The following is a 17,974-nucleotide window of genomic DNA, read 5'->3' on the forward strand; positions in this document are numbered from 1 at the left end:
CACATTGAACACATTTGCAATGGCATAGTCTGTTCTTCGTAGATTTTTTCCTCCTGGTTTGACCAACTATGATCAAATTAAATTCACCTCCCCCACACACAAACTCTGGAGACATAATCTTAGGTTTCTACAGGGTTAGTTAATGAATTCTCCATCACTCCCACCTTGTGAGTTGTATTTAAAATGTTTTCTAATACTTTTGAGTGTTTGATAGTCCTTAATTTGGTGAAAATAATCCTTACCATAAAAAAATGGAGAGCTCAGGTGGGACATCATGGTGACTGGAGATGACCCTTTAGAAAACATGGGACACAGGATGTGAACACAGCAAACCCAGTTATGTGGCATGGTGTCATGGCATATGTACTGTTCCATACCTAAATAGGATCACAGGAAATTACTAGTCCAAGGCACTGGATTGTCAGGTCTGGTAACATCAGCCATGTGCCTGCCCCTGCTTCCAGGGATTCAGGCAAGACCATCACCTGAGGGGCAGTGGCATCTCCTTTCCTGATCATGAAGACAAAATGCCAGTCCCTACCATTCACCATGTAGCCAATATGGCATTAGATAGACCTGACCCCCTACTCTTTAAGTACTCAGTCTTACTGCAAGAAAAAACAAGTGGGGCACCAGAATCAAACTCAGTAAAAAAAAAAAAAAGGTTATACCATGGTGGAAAAACATAAAAGAAAAAAAATCACAGCACATTAGAAGTACATTAAAAACAAGAGGAAGAAAGATCAAACCTCTTGTGTCCCTATCTTGGGATTCATTTCACTTAGCATCATATATGATCATATGTACATATGATCATATGTAGCCTTTGACCTAATATGATTGTCCTAGACAGATACTAGTTTTGTAGATAAGGGAAACCATGGGACCTATGTTTCTTTGGGCCTGGCTTGCTTAATATTTTTTCCAAGTCTTTCCATTTCCTAACAAATGGACCAGTGTCAGTCTTATTTGGGGGAAATAAGGAAACAGGATGGACTATTGTAGCAATGAGAGGTACAAGACACTATCTTGAAAATGAACTTTGCAACTTCTGGAGGAGATGGAGGACGTGGGGAGGAAATGGATGGTAGGGGAAAATCAAAGGAAATACACTGATTACTCGATAGGAAATACACTGATTACTCATGTAACTGTAAACCCACTGTACAATAAAATAAGAATGCAAACAACTGCACATAAAATAGGAAAATTATGATTTGAGTGTATAATTAGCTTTATCTCTACAATTTTCAACCAAAAGTTCAAAAACTGTCTTAAAGGAGAATGTCAAGGAACAAGGAGAAGATGTTAGACACATTTTAGTGACCAGAATTTGTAATCTAGGAATTAAATATTAAGCTTCCAAAGTCAAAAGGCAAAAACAATAAAAACATAAACCTTTTGAATCTGTTGGTCTGCAGTTTGGCAGAAATGTCCAGGCAACTACTCCTTTCTCTCTGCTTTATTTTTGTTTCTTTCAGCATCTACTTTTCTTCTGGTTTCCAAGTAGGACGCAGAGCAACAACTCCAGATTTAAAGGATTGAAGGCTTGAGAAAGAACAGATATAGGAAAGCAGGCAGCCAACTGTACCTAACATTAATGTCCACAACACGCCAAAGGCCCTAAACAGGTAGCTAACAAAGACTTTCTTGTGCCTCCATTCACTAGACGAATAAACACCTAGAGGTCCAAGAGGACTCCAGGAAAGGGATGCTGCTGAACCCTATCACCACCTGAAGGAGTTTGACATACTTTGGCCCAAGCCTAAAAATCCTAGGGCCTGAGTGGAAGATGGATGATCTTTTAGTCCCATAAAGACAGTGATACCATATCAAAACCCATGCCCCACACACAGAACACATACAACCCAAACAGCTAGAGACCAACCTGACAACCCATGTCCATGTAGGACAGCAGATTTTTTTCCTTGCCTGGCATCCATGAAGACTGAGCTGAGGGTGAATAGTCTGTCCCCAGAGGCTACAAGGAAAAAGACATGTGGAAAGCTAAGACACTTTCTTACAACCTATCCAACTCAGTCCACAGACTTCAGACTGGAAATACAGAGTTCTCAGGAGAGAACTAGGTGGGGAGGGAGGGAGCCAGACCTCAGCAAAGACAGTACTAACTGAATTTTAGACCTTTTACTTTTCTGTATTTTTCCTGTCTTTAAAAATGTAGTTTAAGTTATAGTTACCTTTGGCAGTTTAGAATTAGCTGGGTGTTTAGAAATAGAGACATTAATTCCTAATTGTTTTCTTCATTAGAATAGATTACATAGTTTCTTTATTCTCTTTCCACTTCATACCTTGTGTTCTTTTACTTGTTCTTTCTCTTTTCTCTATAAATTTATATTGATTTTTCATACTGATCTTTCTACCAAACTATTCCTCTCTACCATTCCTTACTGCCCTAATCTTTTCCATTAATTATCACTACTATCATCTGTCCCCAGGATGGATGAACTTTATACCTACATTGAACTACTTTTAAAACCCCTGAACCCATGCATAAATCACATGAAAAGGTTTTAAAAATTGGTAAGTGAGAAAACATGCCATCATAAACCAACACCACAGGAGAGGATGTAAGTGAGAGTAAGGAAAGATTAAACAAAGTGAGAATGATTGATATAGCTGATAATATGGAAGAGAGGAATTTAAGAATTTAATAATTTAATTAAGAATTTTAGAATTCCAAAAGAAGAGAGAGAAAGAGCCAGATGAAATGAAGACATTTCAGGACACAGGAGAATAATAAGATAGAAATCATAAAGAACTTTCAAAACATATGAAAGACATTATGAAAAGCTAGGAAGCTGGATAACTTTATCTTCCTATTACAAAAAAACAGTTCAAAGTTCAGTCAGAAAAAGAATTTGAAAACAGGTTATCAGGACTTGACATTAAATCAGGGGAATTAGAGCAAACAAAGGCACTGAAAAATCACAGAATACGAAAGGAGCATTCAAGTACTAACAGATTCAGTCTGATTAAATCTACAGGTAATTGGACTAGATGAGGAAGATAAATAAAATCTAAAGGCATTGAAAACTTATTCAAGAAAATAATAGAAAACTTTTAACAGCCTTAAGATATCTTATCTTGACAAATATGTAGAAGTTAAAAAAACAAACCAGGGGCTGGGAGGTGGCTTAGTGATAGAGTATGTGCCTTGCATGCTCTTCTCAGCACCACATAAGCAGAAAAAAATGGAAGTGGTACAGTGGCTCAAGTGGTAGAATGCTAGCCTTGAGCTGAAGAGCTCAGAGACAGTGCCCAGGCCCAGAGTTCAAGCCCCACAACCGCCAAAAAGTCCACAAGATTCATAAATTAAGTATCAAAAAAAAAAAAAAAAACAGATGGAGGGTGACGGTTCAAGTAGTAGAGCACAAGCCTTGAGCCAAGAGACGGTTCCCTAATTTTAAGATCCAGAAGCAGCATAAACACACACACACACACACACACACACACACACACACACACACACACACACACACACACACACACACACACACACACACACACACACACACACACACGAGTCAGTTTGTTACCAGGATGTGTTAAACCAGTCTGCTCTACCAAAGTATGCCACCACCTATGGATGAATGTCAGGCAACTAGGTGTATGCCCTGAACTTTGAGTACTTCGAGTCTCCTTGAGAAGCTGGGGAAAGAGGTTTTGCTTCATGATAACCCTGGAAAAAAGTGAATGCGTCACTAATCATTTGCTGGCCACAGGTTTTGGGGTCAGTGTGAAAAACGCACTCCATTGCCTAATTTGGGCAAGATCTGAAAATGAGCAGCATGAAACTGTACACCTTGCAAAGGAGTGGTAAACCCTTAGAAGAAAGGAAACAGGCTGGGCAAGGAGTAGCATGGGAATGCTAGTGACACGGAGTTCCCTTTGTCCTCTAGAAATGCTACATTCCTGCCCATTTTCAGGAAGTTTATGTAAGCATTCCCCATCTGCAGGATGGATGGGCTCCAGAGCAGCACTGTGCTAGTTGGCCAAAACAGTTTGCCAGGTAGCTCTATTTCTTCTTCCATGCTGGCTAAGCTACTGTAGGGTTCTAGAGCTTATAGTTCTTTCCCTACAACCTTTAGACTGTGTTGGCAAGGCTAATTTCTCAGGCCTTGCTGCCACTGGAGACTTGTCTTCCTCCTGTGGGCCATGGGAGAGCAATGAGTGGCACTTTCTTGCAACCTCAACCAAGAAACAGCTCTGCACACTGCCTCTGTACACTGTCTCTTTTCCCTACTACTCACACTTTCCAGCACTCTACCACTTGAGGCACAGTGCCACTTCCAGTTTTCTGGTGGTTTATTGGTGATAAGAATCTCATAGACTTTCCTGCCTGGCTGGCTATGAACCATGATCCTTAGATCTGAATGTCCTGAGTAGCCTGGATTATAGGCATGAGCCACCAGCTTCAGGCACTTACACTTTTTTAATTTGACATAAAACTTTAATGAAAAAAAATACACAATGCTTTTAGTCAATTTATTGACATTATTGACTTCTTGTGACATATATTTTCTAATTACAGAATAACTAATGATAATAATTATTTTCTTCTTTTGTTCATGAAAGCACTTCAGTTTTCAATCCTGAAGAAAAAAAGGAAGGAATAGTTAAAGCAATTTGCGTATTTCCTATAAAATTATGTATATATAATAGAATATATATGTATGTATATATAGGTATATATAAGTATGGATAATATGTATGGATATATGTAATATATACATGTATAATGTGATATATACATACATGTATGTGTAGATATATAGATTTGTATATATATGTTATATACATACATATGTACATTAATATATATATACATATATACATGTTTGTTTGCGCCAGTCCTGTGATTGAATTTAGGGCCTGAGTGCTGTTCCTGAGCTGCTTTTGTTCAAAGATAATGTTCTATCACACCACCACTTCTAATTTTTTCTGAGAAAGTTTGTTTTATAAAGGTAAGAGTTTTACAGACTTTGTTGCCCAAACTGCCTTCAGATTCCTGAGTAGCTAGGATTACAGGAATGAGCAACTGGCACCTGACTAAAATATGTATTTTTAATTGTACAAAGATATAAGTTCCAATTTAATTTGAAATCCATTATCTCCAAAATTTATAATCACACTGTCATTCAGTATGATGTTTTCATAGATAGCCTTACTTCAGGACATTTAAAAATCTATAACAATATAATTGATCATTTTGTTGAATATGCACCAGTATGTGATATAATTGTTTCATTTTTAATAAACAGCTCTAAAGAGGGATTTATATGCAATTTTTGCATGTTTAGAAATTATAAAATGTAAAATACCAATTCAGAGACATGTATCTCTAATTTTGGATGAGATATGAAAGAGTCCAGGGCACTGAATATTAATAAAGACAAACTTTATTTCTACATAAAGAATTAAGTTATTCCTTAGGTTAAAGCACATTATGAGAAATAAAAAAAAGTTTAAACAATTTTGTCCTACATTCTTCATAAATATATTCATAGTTACAATTTCAACATGCACAGGTATATAATTTTCAATTGGTAAACTGTCTCTGAAATTATCAGTTCCAGTATTTTCCCATAATTTAAAAAGAGGTCAAAAATAGAAATTTGAAATAATCTGTCTATATTTCTCTATTTAGAGGGCAAAGCCAGAACTAAAACCTAGAACTTAATGTCTTTTCCATCTCTTCTATTTCTGCTTCTTGCTAATATGACAGTAGTAATATTTTAAATTATGAGATTATATATTTATGTACATAAAACAGGATAATTACAGATGAAGGCCACTGTATATACTGTTTCCCACTAATTTGATTTGACTTGTAATCCCTCCTAAAGGTCAATATATTAAATACTAGCAGCAATAGGACTCTGAAAGGTTCTCTTATTTTAGCTATCTCCCATGTTAAAGAACAATAGTAAGATACTTATTAATCTTTAAAGTGATTTTATAACTATATTTTTCATACACTGTCCACATAAAAGTCTCCTTACTAGATCCTATTACACATATTTTAATGTTTTAATAAAATTCTGTCATGGTCTGGCTAGTGAAACTATTAAGACTCAAAGATGATATTTTGCATTTTAAAACAAAATCATAGTTAGATGGGTGCTGGTAGCTCACATTGGTAATCCTAGGTACTCAGGAGGCTAGCCCAAGCCCCGAGTTCAAGCTCTAGTATCAAAAAAAAATCATAATTTGTACTTGAACCCACAATAAAATCTTTATGTATACAAGCAAACTCTTATGAAATGAAATTTAATGATAATACATAATTTAGCTTAATAGAATCAACTAACCTGTAGTTTCTACCACTTTATGCCATGAGTTGTTTGAGAATTTACACCTGTAGGACCAAAAACAGGACCCTTTCCCAAAGTTTGTCTTTTAGTGACTTGGAGGTTTACTCACCACTTCTTCCCGCTTGGTCTTGTCTGTAGCTGGCCAAGCTTCCAGAGGCAGATCAGGAAGGATGGGGGATAGGGGCTGCATGGGGAACATTGGAGGCAGAGGTGGCTGTGGTGCTAGGGGCTGCATAGGGTGCCGAGGCTGCTGGGACTGGATGGGCTGGTGCGCCTGGGGCTGAACGGGCTGGGGATGGTAGGGCTGCTGAAAGGGCTGCTGGGCGGATGGAGGGAGGTTTGGCTGGTGATGTTGGGTTGGAGCTATGGAGTGGTGGCCAGGAACTGGCATCATTGGCTGCTGGGGGACAACAGGCTGTTGAGCTGACACCGCAGGGAGGTGGTGATGAGGCTGAAGGGTGTGACTTGAGGAATGCTGTTGAGACAGCACAGGGATGATTTGGTGGTGCAGCCATCCACCCATGGGTTCGTAACCATAGGAAGGATACTGGTGAGAAACAGAAAGTCAGTTGGCTTAGTTGATTTCCACCTGGAGCAGTGTACTATGTGTTTTATTCCATTCTTTATATAACAGTGTCTATACACAGAGACAACTTTTTATGAACTAAACTCTTAGTGTCTGTAGGTGGAGTGGATAAGATAGTCACTTACAAACAAATTTTAAATACAGTCACTTACAAACAAATTTTAAATACTCTCTATTTCAAAGAAATAAAGAACAACACATATACATACCGGTTGCCTTAACATGCTCTGGTACCATTTCAAAGGGGTAAGCACCTTAGGCGAAAGAAACATTAAGGCACATTTAATTAATTAAATTTAGTATAATGTAAACTATATACTTATTCATTCATTAAGATTATTGCTAGGCTCATTGATGCAGTTCTGCCAATATTATCTGGAAATATGGCTATTTCTCACAAGCAGCTTTGTCTCAAGCTCTGAGGCAACTACCATCATCCTCACTTTTATTGACAAGGTCTGAGGATTTAAAGTGTTTTATTAACTTGTCAAAGTTTATAAAAAGTAGTCATTCTGTTCAATTCTAAAGTCTCTGTCCATTATTGCAAGAAGAAAACAAATAAGCAAAATTATGACATTTTAGTTTAATCCCTTTTTATTTAATCAATGGACATGCCGTTTCTTATCTTCAAAACAGATTTACTGGTACAGTATGTTAACTTTTCTAAGTCTTAACAGAAAAATCTTCTCTCAGACTCTAGCATTTTCTTCAGCTTTGTATGTATAAACAGATTCATGGGTTATTTACTTGAGCCTACATTTAGCCTCAGGTTTGTAACAATCAACTTTGCTCAAATTTGCTGCGTTACAGACATATCTCTGTATTATTCTCTAACAATATTATCATTATTTCCATTCTTTAAAATGTTTTATTTTAGCCAGGCACTTCTCAGAAGGCTGAGTTCCGAGGGTGGCTGTTTCCAGCCAGCCCAGGTGGAAAGACCATGAGACTCATCTTCAATAAACCACCAGAAAACGGAAGTGGTGCTTGGCTCAAGTGGTAGAGTGCAAGCCTTGAGCTGAATTGCTAAGGGACAGTGCCCATGCTCAGAGCTCCACAACCGACAATATATATAATTTTATTCTTGCTGGTCCATGGGGCTTGAACTCAGGGCCTGGGCATTGTCACCTAGCTTTTTTTACTCAAGACTAGAACTCTACTACTTCAGCCACAGTGCCACTTCCAGCTCTTTCTCAGTAGTTTATCGGAGATGAAAGTCTCATAGGGTGGCTTCAAACTACTATTCTCAGATCTCAACCTCCTCAGTAGCTAGAATTACATGTCTGAGTCACCAATGGCTGGCATTATTTCCATTCTATGGAAAAGATAAAGTTTCAGAGAAAGAAAATATTTTTTCTAAGCTTATGTATTTAATGTGGATTTGGTAAGACATCAACACCAGAGCTCTTAAAATTTCCATCACTGTAAAAAGCTTTTCCTACTTGCCACTGACTAAACTCTCAATATCTTAGAATCAGAAATTTTCTATCTAGAAGTCTCAACATCTAGACTAAGCATGACTTAAGATGTTTTACATTCTGACTAAGATGTTTTACATTCTGAACCAGAACAAGTCTATTCAAATCAAATTTACTTTCTGGTTACCAACAAGTCTGCCTGATGGTAAATGATGGATAATATATAGTTATATTGAAGAGAAAGAATCAGAGAACCCAGATAGAAAAGCATAGGACAAAGAAAGCCTGACATTGTCAAGATTTAAACTTACTTGGAAACTAGTGGTGGAAAGTGAAAAGGTATGACTACTTAAGTAATTTCTTAAGACTCAAAACACCCATTAAAGAAATTGTGGGCACTGTTAACTAAAATAATAGTCGAAATTGGTAAATAGAAAAATTACCTCATAACTGAAGTTGATATAACCAGGGTGCCCAGGATGAGGTGGTAGCTTTTATAGAGAAGGGGAAAGAAAAATACAAAAAAGAAAGGAAGGGAAAGAAAAGAGAGTAGAAGAGAGATTCAATCAATATCAATTGTTAATATTAAGGGAGATTCAATCAATTTTTACATCATATAGAATATATATATGAGGGTCTATTTCTTTTACTATGTATGCTGTGAAAAAGAAGCCTCCTATTTTAAAGAGGCTCTTAGAAGCTGAGTTTTCTAAGAGCTAGAGTATATTAGTGGAAGACCTGGAAGCAGAAGCATCATACATTATGAGAATATATAATTATTCTCCAATGATCTCATTTTTCTACCCATCTCTTTGTTGAGTTAACTCCCTCCATGTTGAGAGAACAAACAAACAATTGACCCTGGGTCTTTAAATTAGTTTTTTAAATTTTTTTTATTATTGTGAAAATACCAGACAGAGCGGTTACAATTACATGGGATGGGTAAGATAGTGAGTACATTTCTTATCAAGCATTGTTGCCTCCTCCTTTGTTTCCCCATAGCATCCATTAGTTTTTAATTGCTTAATTATGAATAGCATTTCTTATTGTTAATATGAAAAATAAATAATACTAACAAAAGAAACAACAGAAGTAATGTAACAAAAACATTCAGTTAAATGGAAATACTCTAAATTCTTCAGATTAAAAATATAACAGTTCATTTTATGAAGTTTACTCAATCTTCTTTTTTTATTCAAACTTCTTTACTAATTTCTCTTTTCTCTATGACAAATTATAAGTTTAACATAAAAAGCATATGAATCTTCCTCCAGCAATTACCTCTATTGTCTTCTTTTAAAGTTTTCATATATTAATTTACTCTATTTTTGTAGTATTGACTTTAAACTCTAAGCTTTAGCTTTCTAGACAGTTCCTCTATCATATCACTATCCCATTTTTTACTGGTTATTTTTAGATAAAGTTTTTCAGGAAAATGCCTGAAGAATAACTACCTTTAGACTTCTTATCCTTTGCCATCATGCCTACCTTAGTCCACCAAAACAGAAACTTGAAAATTTTCCTGCCCAGGATGACTTGAAATTTTGATCCTCCAAATCTCAGTCTCTCATACAGTTAGGATGACAAACATGCATCCATAGAACCCATCCATGGATACTGAACTGATCTCACAGACTTTTCTGCCTGGGCTGACCTCAAACTGAAATCTTTCCATTATCAGTCTCTCAACTAACTAGGACTACATGCTTGATCCTACAGTGTCCCACAATAGTAACTTACTTTTATACATACAAATTGTTTTAGTACAGCAACTACCTTTTCAATACTATCTTGTTATAAGCTCTGAGCGTGAGAATGTTGAATCATGGAGTTTCTAATGTCATGTTTCAGAATGTAAAATTCCTAAAAAACAGAGAATTGAATTTTGGCCTTATGTGTGACCAAAAGAGAAGCATATATTTAAGTTCTCTGACTGGTCTTTGATGTATTCAAATATAAGATAATTACTATATATTTGACACATAAGGTAGGATTTCAGACAACTGTGCTAAAATATATCATTTGTTTAACAGAATTATTGAGGCCTCTGAGAGCAGGGACATAGCTCAGGAAGCACATCTTAATAGAGACATTTTACTGGTCCCATAATTAAAAGCTAATTGTTTCAACAAAACGTCCTGAGTGCTTGTTAAATGGAAACGAATGCACTCATTTCACATCTATTCTGAATTTGAATAATTGATGAAAACATGCTTATTTTTAATTGACAATAACTATATATTTATGGGATAGAATGATCTTCTGATATATGTTTATAATGTGTAACATTATAGTGCAACATTAACAAATATTAATACTAATTAATAATTCTATTTCCAACAATCTAGAGAAAATTTGAGTGAAAAGTATCTATATTAGTGACCACCTTAAATGATTATTAAACACAGAGACATTTACTATATAGATGATATTATAAACCCTAGCATTTCCCAATTATAGGAGAGTTTTTCTTTCCAAACATGTAAAATTGGACAGAGACATGGTAAGGTATAATTCACTTACAGGCATAGTGAAGGCTGCTCCCAGCAAGCAGGCAAACAAAATCCATGTTCCCATTTTCTAATGGTTCTGAAATGTAAGTCAACATTTCTTTAAAAATGTGTATCATTACTAGTATAAGTTTGGCAGGGGAGGAGTTGGGAAGCTGGGGAGGGAAGAGATGGTAGGTGATAAACAAAGGAGATGTTAATAATGCTCAATAGGAAATGTACTCATTACCTTACTCATGTATCTGAAACCCCTCTGTACACTCTTTTTACAATAAAAAAACATTAAAATGAGTATCATTAATGCTTCATAAAGACATATAATAAATTACTTGTTGCTAGAAAAAGAAGAATCATTGTATGTAAGGTAACTGTTCAAATGCATTATTTCTCGTCAGAGTAATGTAAGTTAGCTTTTAATTAACCATGGAACTAAAGCAATTTTTAAAGCATCATAGCTTGTGATAATGTGTGTGTGTGTGTGTGTGTGTGTGTGTGTGTGTGTGTGTATATATATATATATATATATATATATGCATAAACACACACACATATTTGGGGCCTGGGCTTTCCTTGAGCTACTTTTGCTCACAACTCCATTGCCAGCTTCATTTTTTGGTAGTTTATTGAAGATAGGAGTCTCAAGGAACTATGACCCTTAGAGCTCAGCTTCCTAAGTAGCTAGAACTATAGGAATGAGCTACTAGCACCAGCTTTTACATGATGATATTTTGATGTTTTTTGCTGTATTTGATATATAGTTACTGAAGCTTCTGTAACCCAGAGTCATAGAACATTAATCTAATTTATAATTACATAAGAACAAACTCAATCTAATTCTTTAAAATAGAAAGCCAAGAAATATTTTACGTTGTGATATCTAGTTTTTAATACTGTTGGACAGTATGAAAAAAGTATTATGGTACTGTTTTTGTTACAACAGTATCAAAAACAAAAATTAAGATGAAGAAAGGACATGAATAAGGGTCTAGATTTGCAATTTTGTAGAACTTCAGGCAAGAACCTTGAAAATACATTCTTAGTTCAATATATATATTGCAGAAATATCTAGTATAGGTATGAGTCAAGCGGAAAAAGTCAGATAATGTGATGTTAGGAAAACGAAACCTCAAATATGTATTTTAATGTTTTTGCTTCTTTCATGCATGTATCTCTAACGCATTTATAAGATTATCTCTTTGTTGCTTTGTATGTCCCTCCCCCACAGTGTAACCCCCGCTTTCACTATATTTGATGTCAGTATAACATGTGGAGGAGATGGGGACAAACAAGTCGTTTAAGGATTCAGGTGGACCTGTTGCAACAATGAGAAGTACAAAATGTCATGTCAAAACCAGCTTTACAATGTCGGTGAGGGGGGGAGTGGGGGGGTATGATTGGGTGGGAGGGAGGGGGGAGGCTGGGAAGGGAGGTGAAGGGTAAACAAAGGAGGAGGCTGCAATGCTTGGTAAGAAATGTATGCATTATCCTGCCCATGTAATTGTAACCCCTCTGTACAGTATGTTCTCAAATAAAATAAAATAAAATTAAAAAAAAATATATATATATATATATTGCAGAAAATGAGACTAAATACAAGTAAAAGAGCAATAATATTCTGTGGGTTTTCAATGAATTTTTCATAATTTCTATTGTAATAGGTTTACTTTTTTCAAATTTTAATTTTCTCTAATCAGATACTGCATTTAGTTAGCCCACAAATTATATATGCTAGAGAAAGAAAAACAGACCCATAGCTAACAATGTAAATAGAAAGTCCATAGAAAGATATTTTTACAAGCTATGCATCATACAAGGGTGTCATATCTAAAATATAATTAGAGCTTAAAAAATTAAACCCCCCCCTCAAATAAATGCTCTAAGAAGCAACAACCCACTTCATAAATTGGCTAAAGACTTAAAGAGAGCTTTCTTCAAAGAATAAATAAGAATAGCCAATAGACAAATGAAGAGATGTTCAACATCTCTGGCCATAAAAGAAATGCAAATCACAACAACATTGAGATTCCACCTCACCCTAGTTAGTGCGGATATTATCAAGAAAATTAACAATAACAAATGCTGGCAGGGAAATGACCAAAAGAGAATGTTACTGCACTATTGGTGGGAATGTAAACTTATTCATTTGATATAGATAGCAGTATGGAGGTTCCTCAAAAGACCATATAGAGCTACCCTGTGACCCAAACAATCCTACTCCTGGGCATTTATCCAATAGAACACAAACAGGCTACAATAAAGCTACCAACACAACCATGTTCACTGAAGCATTGTTTGCAATAGCTAAGCTATGGAATCAACCTAAATGCCCCTCAATGGATAAAAGGATCAAGGAAATGTGGTAGATATACACAATGGAATGCTACTGTCAGAATGATATTGTACCATCCATAAGGAAATGGAACGACTTGTAAAAAATTATATAAGCAATGAAAGCTAGACCCAAAGAAACATAGGTTGCATGGTTTTCCTCATTTGTGGTTAGTAGAATGTGCCTATAAATCTACAAGTAATTACACTTGATAGTAAAAGAAAATGTACTTGGACATGATAAATTATTCAGGTGGATAAGCATTCACACAGAGTGAGACTAAAGGAGAATACTCTTAAGAGAGGACCACATAGGCATAATAGTTATGTGCATCTGACCATATAAAATAGTATTTATTGAAGTGAATTCCAAGTGAACTTCTTTGTTAGGATTTTGTTTTCATTTCCTTTGTCTTGTTTGTGGGACAAAGGATAAACAAATGCAGCAGTGATAGTCACAAAGCCCTATATTGAAAATAAACTATACAACTTGCAGTTGGGGACAGGAGGGAAAAACTGGGGGATAGCGAGGGAAAGAATGACACTATTCAAAAAGAAATACAGTCATATCTGACTCATATAACCATAATACCACTTTATATTACCTTGCAATAACAATAAATTTCTTTAAATGTCCATTTTATGATCTGTACAATATTTAATTAAAAATTTTAAAGTTTTACATATCGGAAATATACACTGGATATTATATAATGTGTATACTGTATAATGAATAATCTTAAATGAGAACTATACTGAGAATAATTAAATAAATTTGAAAGGTTTAGAGTAGAAAATATGAAGAAAATACTTAGCAGATGGTTCCATGTAAATATGTTCTTACTTTATGTACTTAACAAGATTTTTTTTTAGTAGAAGACCCGAGCCTGAGGATCTTTGTTTATATTTAGTTGATAACTAAAATAAATATTTGATTTGTTTTCACTAAGTCCTTTTGAGTTCTATAATTTTTATAAATAAAATATATCTACTTTAATGCCTAACAAGTAAAAAATAAATAACAAATATTTCAGCTAGAGTCCAATTGATAAAATAACTTTCATAGCATTGGTACTAGAAATGTAGAAATAGCTGTTAAATATGAAATCATGTAATATAAGTAAAAATAATATATGCAAATATACATACCTTTGAATGTCTTTTGAGTAAGTTTCTGTTTTAAATACAAGAATGATGAATCCTTTAGATTCATTACAAGTATGAACTCAATTTATATCACTCATTTTATGTAGAACAGCCAATCAGATTTATAAAGCAATAAATGTGTTGACTCTGACTAAAAAGTCCTATGTCATGGACTTTTAGCAACCATGTCATACTTAGAGCTGTATATATTGTGATTATCTAACATACTCTTTCATTACAGGTAATAATATGTTTAACATGCAAATTTTAGGCTGTGCTATGGTCAGAAATTAGTTGATTTACACATGTAGATACATCCAGACATACTCTTTAGAAGATGTTATATCATTACTTTGGAGGAGTAAAATTTGGAAACTGGCTGTATTTTCTGATTTCCCAAGTATCTTTTATTTGATAAGGATGGATACATTTCACTCTGCTAGTTATAAAAGGGAAAAGTTGTGCCTCTCATTCCCATTCAGAAAACTTTGACAATTACTGAGATTATTCTGGTAATTACCATGGTATTAAAATATTCACTAGAAATCTGAAAGTAAAGTAAATAATGTTTGATTGAGAGTAGTATTATGACCATTTTTCACTATCATTTCCAAAGACTTATTTCACTTAATATAATATTCTACATGTTCATACTCATTGCCATACATGACAAGTGTTTCTTTTTATAAGAGTCTGTATTATTCACTGAATATTAGGGTTGTTGTTGCATTTATCTGCTGAAGTGGCTTTGATACTTTATCTTTGCAAATTGTGCTGCAATGAACAAAGGAATGGAGCTGTCTCTTCAACATATTGATTTCATTTCTTATGAATATTCATCCAGTAGAGGAACTTTTGGATACTATGATGGTTTTATTTTTTTGAGGAACCACCACTGTTTTCCATTAAAGGCTATACTAAGTTGCATCAACAGCAGGAAAAGTTTCCTTTCAGCCCATATCCTGGCAAAACTTATCTTCCTTTTTTTTTTGCAATACTCTGAGGTTATCAAATGTGACTTGACATTATGGTATCAAAAATCTATTTGTTATGCATTTGCTGCCTGATGAAGAATGTTGGAGTTTTTTCACACATTTCTTTCTTATTTGCATGTCTTCTTTTATATATACATATACATACAAATTATATTAATTATATATATATATATGTATATTCTGTCATAGGGTTTGAACTCAGAGCTTGGGTGGCGTTCCTGAGCTCTTTTGCTCAAAGATAGTGCTCTACCACTTTGAGACATAGCTGCACTTTATCTTTTTGAGTGGTTAATTGTAGATCAAAGTCTCATGGGGACCTTTCTGCCAGGGTAGCAAATTGTCAGATTCTAAGATCTCAGCCTCCTGAAGATTATAGGCATGAGCTGCCAGTGCCTGGCTTCTTCTCTATAATTTTTTAACATTTTTTTTCTTATTTTTTGTAGTATTATAGTTTTAAAATGGGGTCTTAAACTCATTAAGCAAGTAATCATTGAATGAGCCCTTTTGCTCTGATTCTTTTGAGATAGAATCTCATATGTAAACCCAGGCAAGTCTGAAATGTGATTTTCATGTTTATACTTCCTACAATAATAAAAATAATGGACTCATTCCTCTATGGGTAGCTATTTTTGTTAAGATAGAGTCTTGCACACTTTGCCAACATTGGCTTACTACTGTGATCCTTCTAATCACAGACTCCTATGTGTCTGAGATCCTATGTATGCACTATTAAACCCAACTGTTAGTTGAGATGAAGTCTTGAGCTGATATCAAAGTATGATTGTTTTATTTCTGCTCCCAGAGAAGATGGTATGAAACAAAAAATGCAGTGGTTCCTAGCTTATTTCCCATTTTAATTAGATTATATTTGTATCATTAAGTTATTTGAGATCAACATGCAAAATACTCCATTGTACAGAGGTTTTTTATTTTTAGCTTGAGATATCATTTACTCTTTTTTCCTGACATCTTACCTCTGATATCTTATAAACATATTAGTACTTTGCTTCTACCAGTACACGTTCTCAAATTGGGTCTTCATGGCTCATGCTTGTAATCTTAAGTACTTATGAGGCTGAGATTGGCAGGATTGCAGTTCAAGGCCAGATGAAAAATACATACAGTACCTTCCTCAGTCAATAGCATGCAGGATGACACACTTTTCACATCCTAACTATGTAGGATGCTGAGATCAACAGAATCACAGCCTAGACCAGTGGAAGCCAAATTGTAAGTGTGAAAGTGAGCGGTTTTTTTTGTTATCCAAGCAATAGAGGGAAATGAAAAATAGAATGATTATATTTCAAATATTCAGGCAGGAAGTGAGACCCTATCTCAAAAGTAAGAAAATATATCTCAAAATATAAGAAAAGGACTAGAAGTATAGTTCAGTAGTAGAGTGCTTGCCTAGAAAGCACAAGTCCCAGAGTTCAAACTGCAGGATAGCCAAACAGATTATTTCCTTGTATTTTCACTGAATAGATTTAAGGTTCCAAATCTTTTAAGACTTATTTGCCAATCCTGGGGCTTGAATTCAGGCCCTGGGCACTGTCTTGAGTCTCTGTGCTCAAGGCTAGCACTCTACTACTTGAGCCACATTGCCACTTCTGGCTATTTCTGTTTAGGTGGTACTAAGGAATCGAACCCAGGGCTTCCTGTATGCCAGGCTAGCACACTCTATTAATAAGCCACATTCTCATTCCCTGTTTAAGGCTTTTAATTCATGTTGAATTGGTTTTGTATGTGGCTTGAAATAAGTGTCCTATTTCATTGTTACTTTATGATATCTGTCAAAACAAATGTTATTGAAAAGACTGTTACTGTCCCATTGTGTTCCTGAAACCTTCGTCTGATTATTTTGAGATAAAGTATCACATGTAACCCAGTCTAGCCTGAAATGTTACCTCTGTATTTATACTTCGTACCATCAAGTGACCAAGGCTGGGCACTAGTGACTCGTGCCTATAATCTTAGCTAGTAAGGAGGCTGAGGAATATGATTCATAATGAAGCCAGGCATAAAATACCATGAGACTCTTTATTTCCAGCTAACAACCAAAAAGCTAGACATAAAAGTGGGAGAGCACAGGCCTTGACCATAAAAACTTAAGGACAACTTCCAGGACATGAGTGCAAGTCCTAGAACTAGCACTAAATAAAACAGCAAATAAATAAACCATAATCTGTGCAATCACTGGGCTTCTTATTCTGTTTTGTTGTTATCTGTATGTCATATATATATATATATATATATATATATATATATATATATATATATATACCATATTATTTGATTGTTATGGCAATCATTGGAGAATGTTACACAGCAATAACTTTGAACTTTTTCTTTTACTTTTTATTGTATATATAGATTTATGTGTTTTAATATTTTAGAAATAGTAGCCTGTAAGAAAGTGTTTAAATCAATTCTTTCCTCTTATTACTGTATAATATCTAGTGAGAATTTTCTTCCTTCTTTAAATGCTTGAAGGGATTTACTTGTGAAGGAATTTATGCATATTGTTTATTGCTAATTTAATCTAGGAATTTATGATTGGCCTATCCATGTTTTGTTTTTCATCATTTGTTCTTGGTGAGGTGTAATAACTTACCTACTTCTAGAAAATTGCCCACACATTGACACAGAGTTGTTCATA

General features: G+C 34.9%; 1 protein-coding gene across 1 annotated transcript; it reads right to left on the bottom strand.

Moving 5' to 3' along the window:
- Nucleotides 1–6,420: 6,420 nt before the first annotated feature.
- Nucleotides 6,421–10,916, bottom strand: LOC122115535 (amelogenin, X isoform-like). The gene is made up of 4 exons (XM_042689022.1): nt 10,863–10,916; nt 8,783–8,830; nt 7,131–7,175; nt 6,421–6,882 (listed from the first exon to the last, which is right to left on the bottom strand). The coding sequence occupies exons 1-4, from the start codon at nt 10,914–10,916 to the stop codon at nt 6,421–6,423; spliced, it is 609 nt and encodes a 202-aa protein (XP_042544956.1).
- Nucleotides 10,917–17,974: the final 7,058 nt, after the last annotated feature.

This window comes from Dipodomys spectabilis, unplaced genomic scaffold (genome assembly GCF_019054845.1).
Source record: "Dipodomys spectabilis isolate Male_0828 unplaced genomic scaffold, ASM1905484v1 ptg000120l, whole genome shotgun sequence".
NCBI lineage: Eukaryota > Metazoa > Chordata > Mammalia > Rodentia > Heteromyidae > Dipodomys > Dipodomys spectabilis.

Coding starts and splice junctions, on each gene's coding strand:
- LOC122115535 (XM_042689022.1), bottom strand. CDS start 10,916: ATGGGAACATGGATTTTGTTTGCCTGCTTGCTGGGAGCAGCCTTCACT. Junction 8,831..10,862: donor GAGCAGCCTTCACTATGCCT/GTAAGTGAATTA, acceptor TCTCTATAAAAG/CTACCACCTCATCCTGGGCA. Junction 6,883..7,130: donor AGAGCATGTTAAGGCAACCG/GTATGTATATGT, acceptor GTTTCTCACCAG/TATCCTTCCTATGGTTACGA.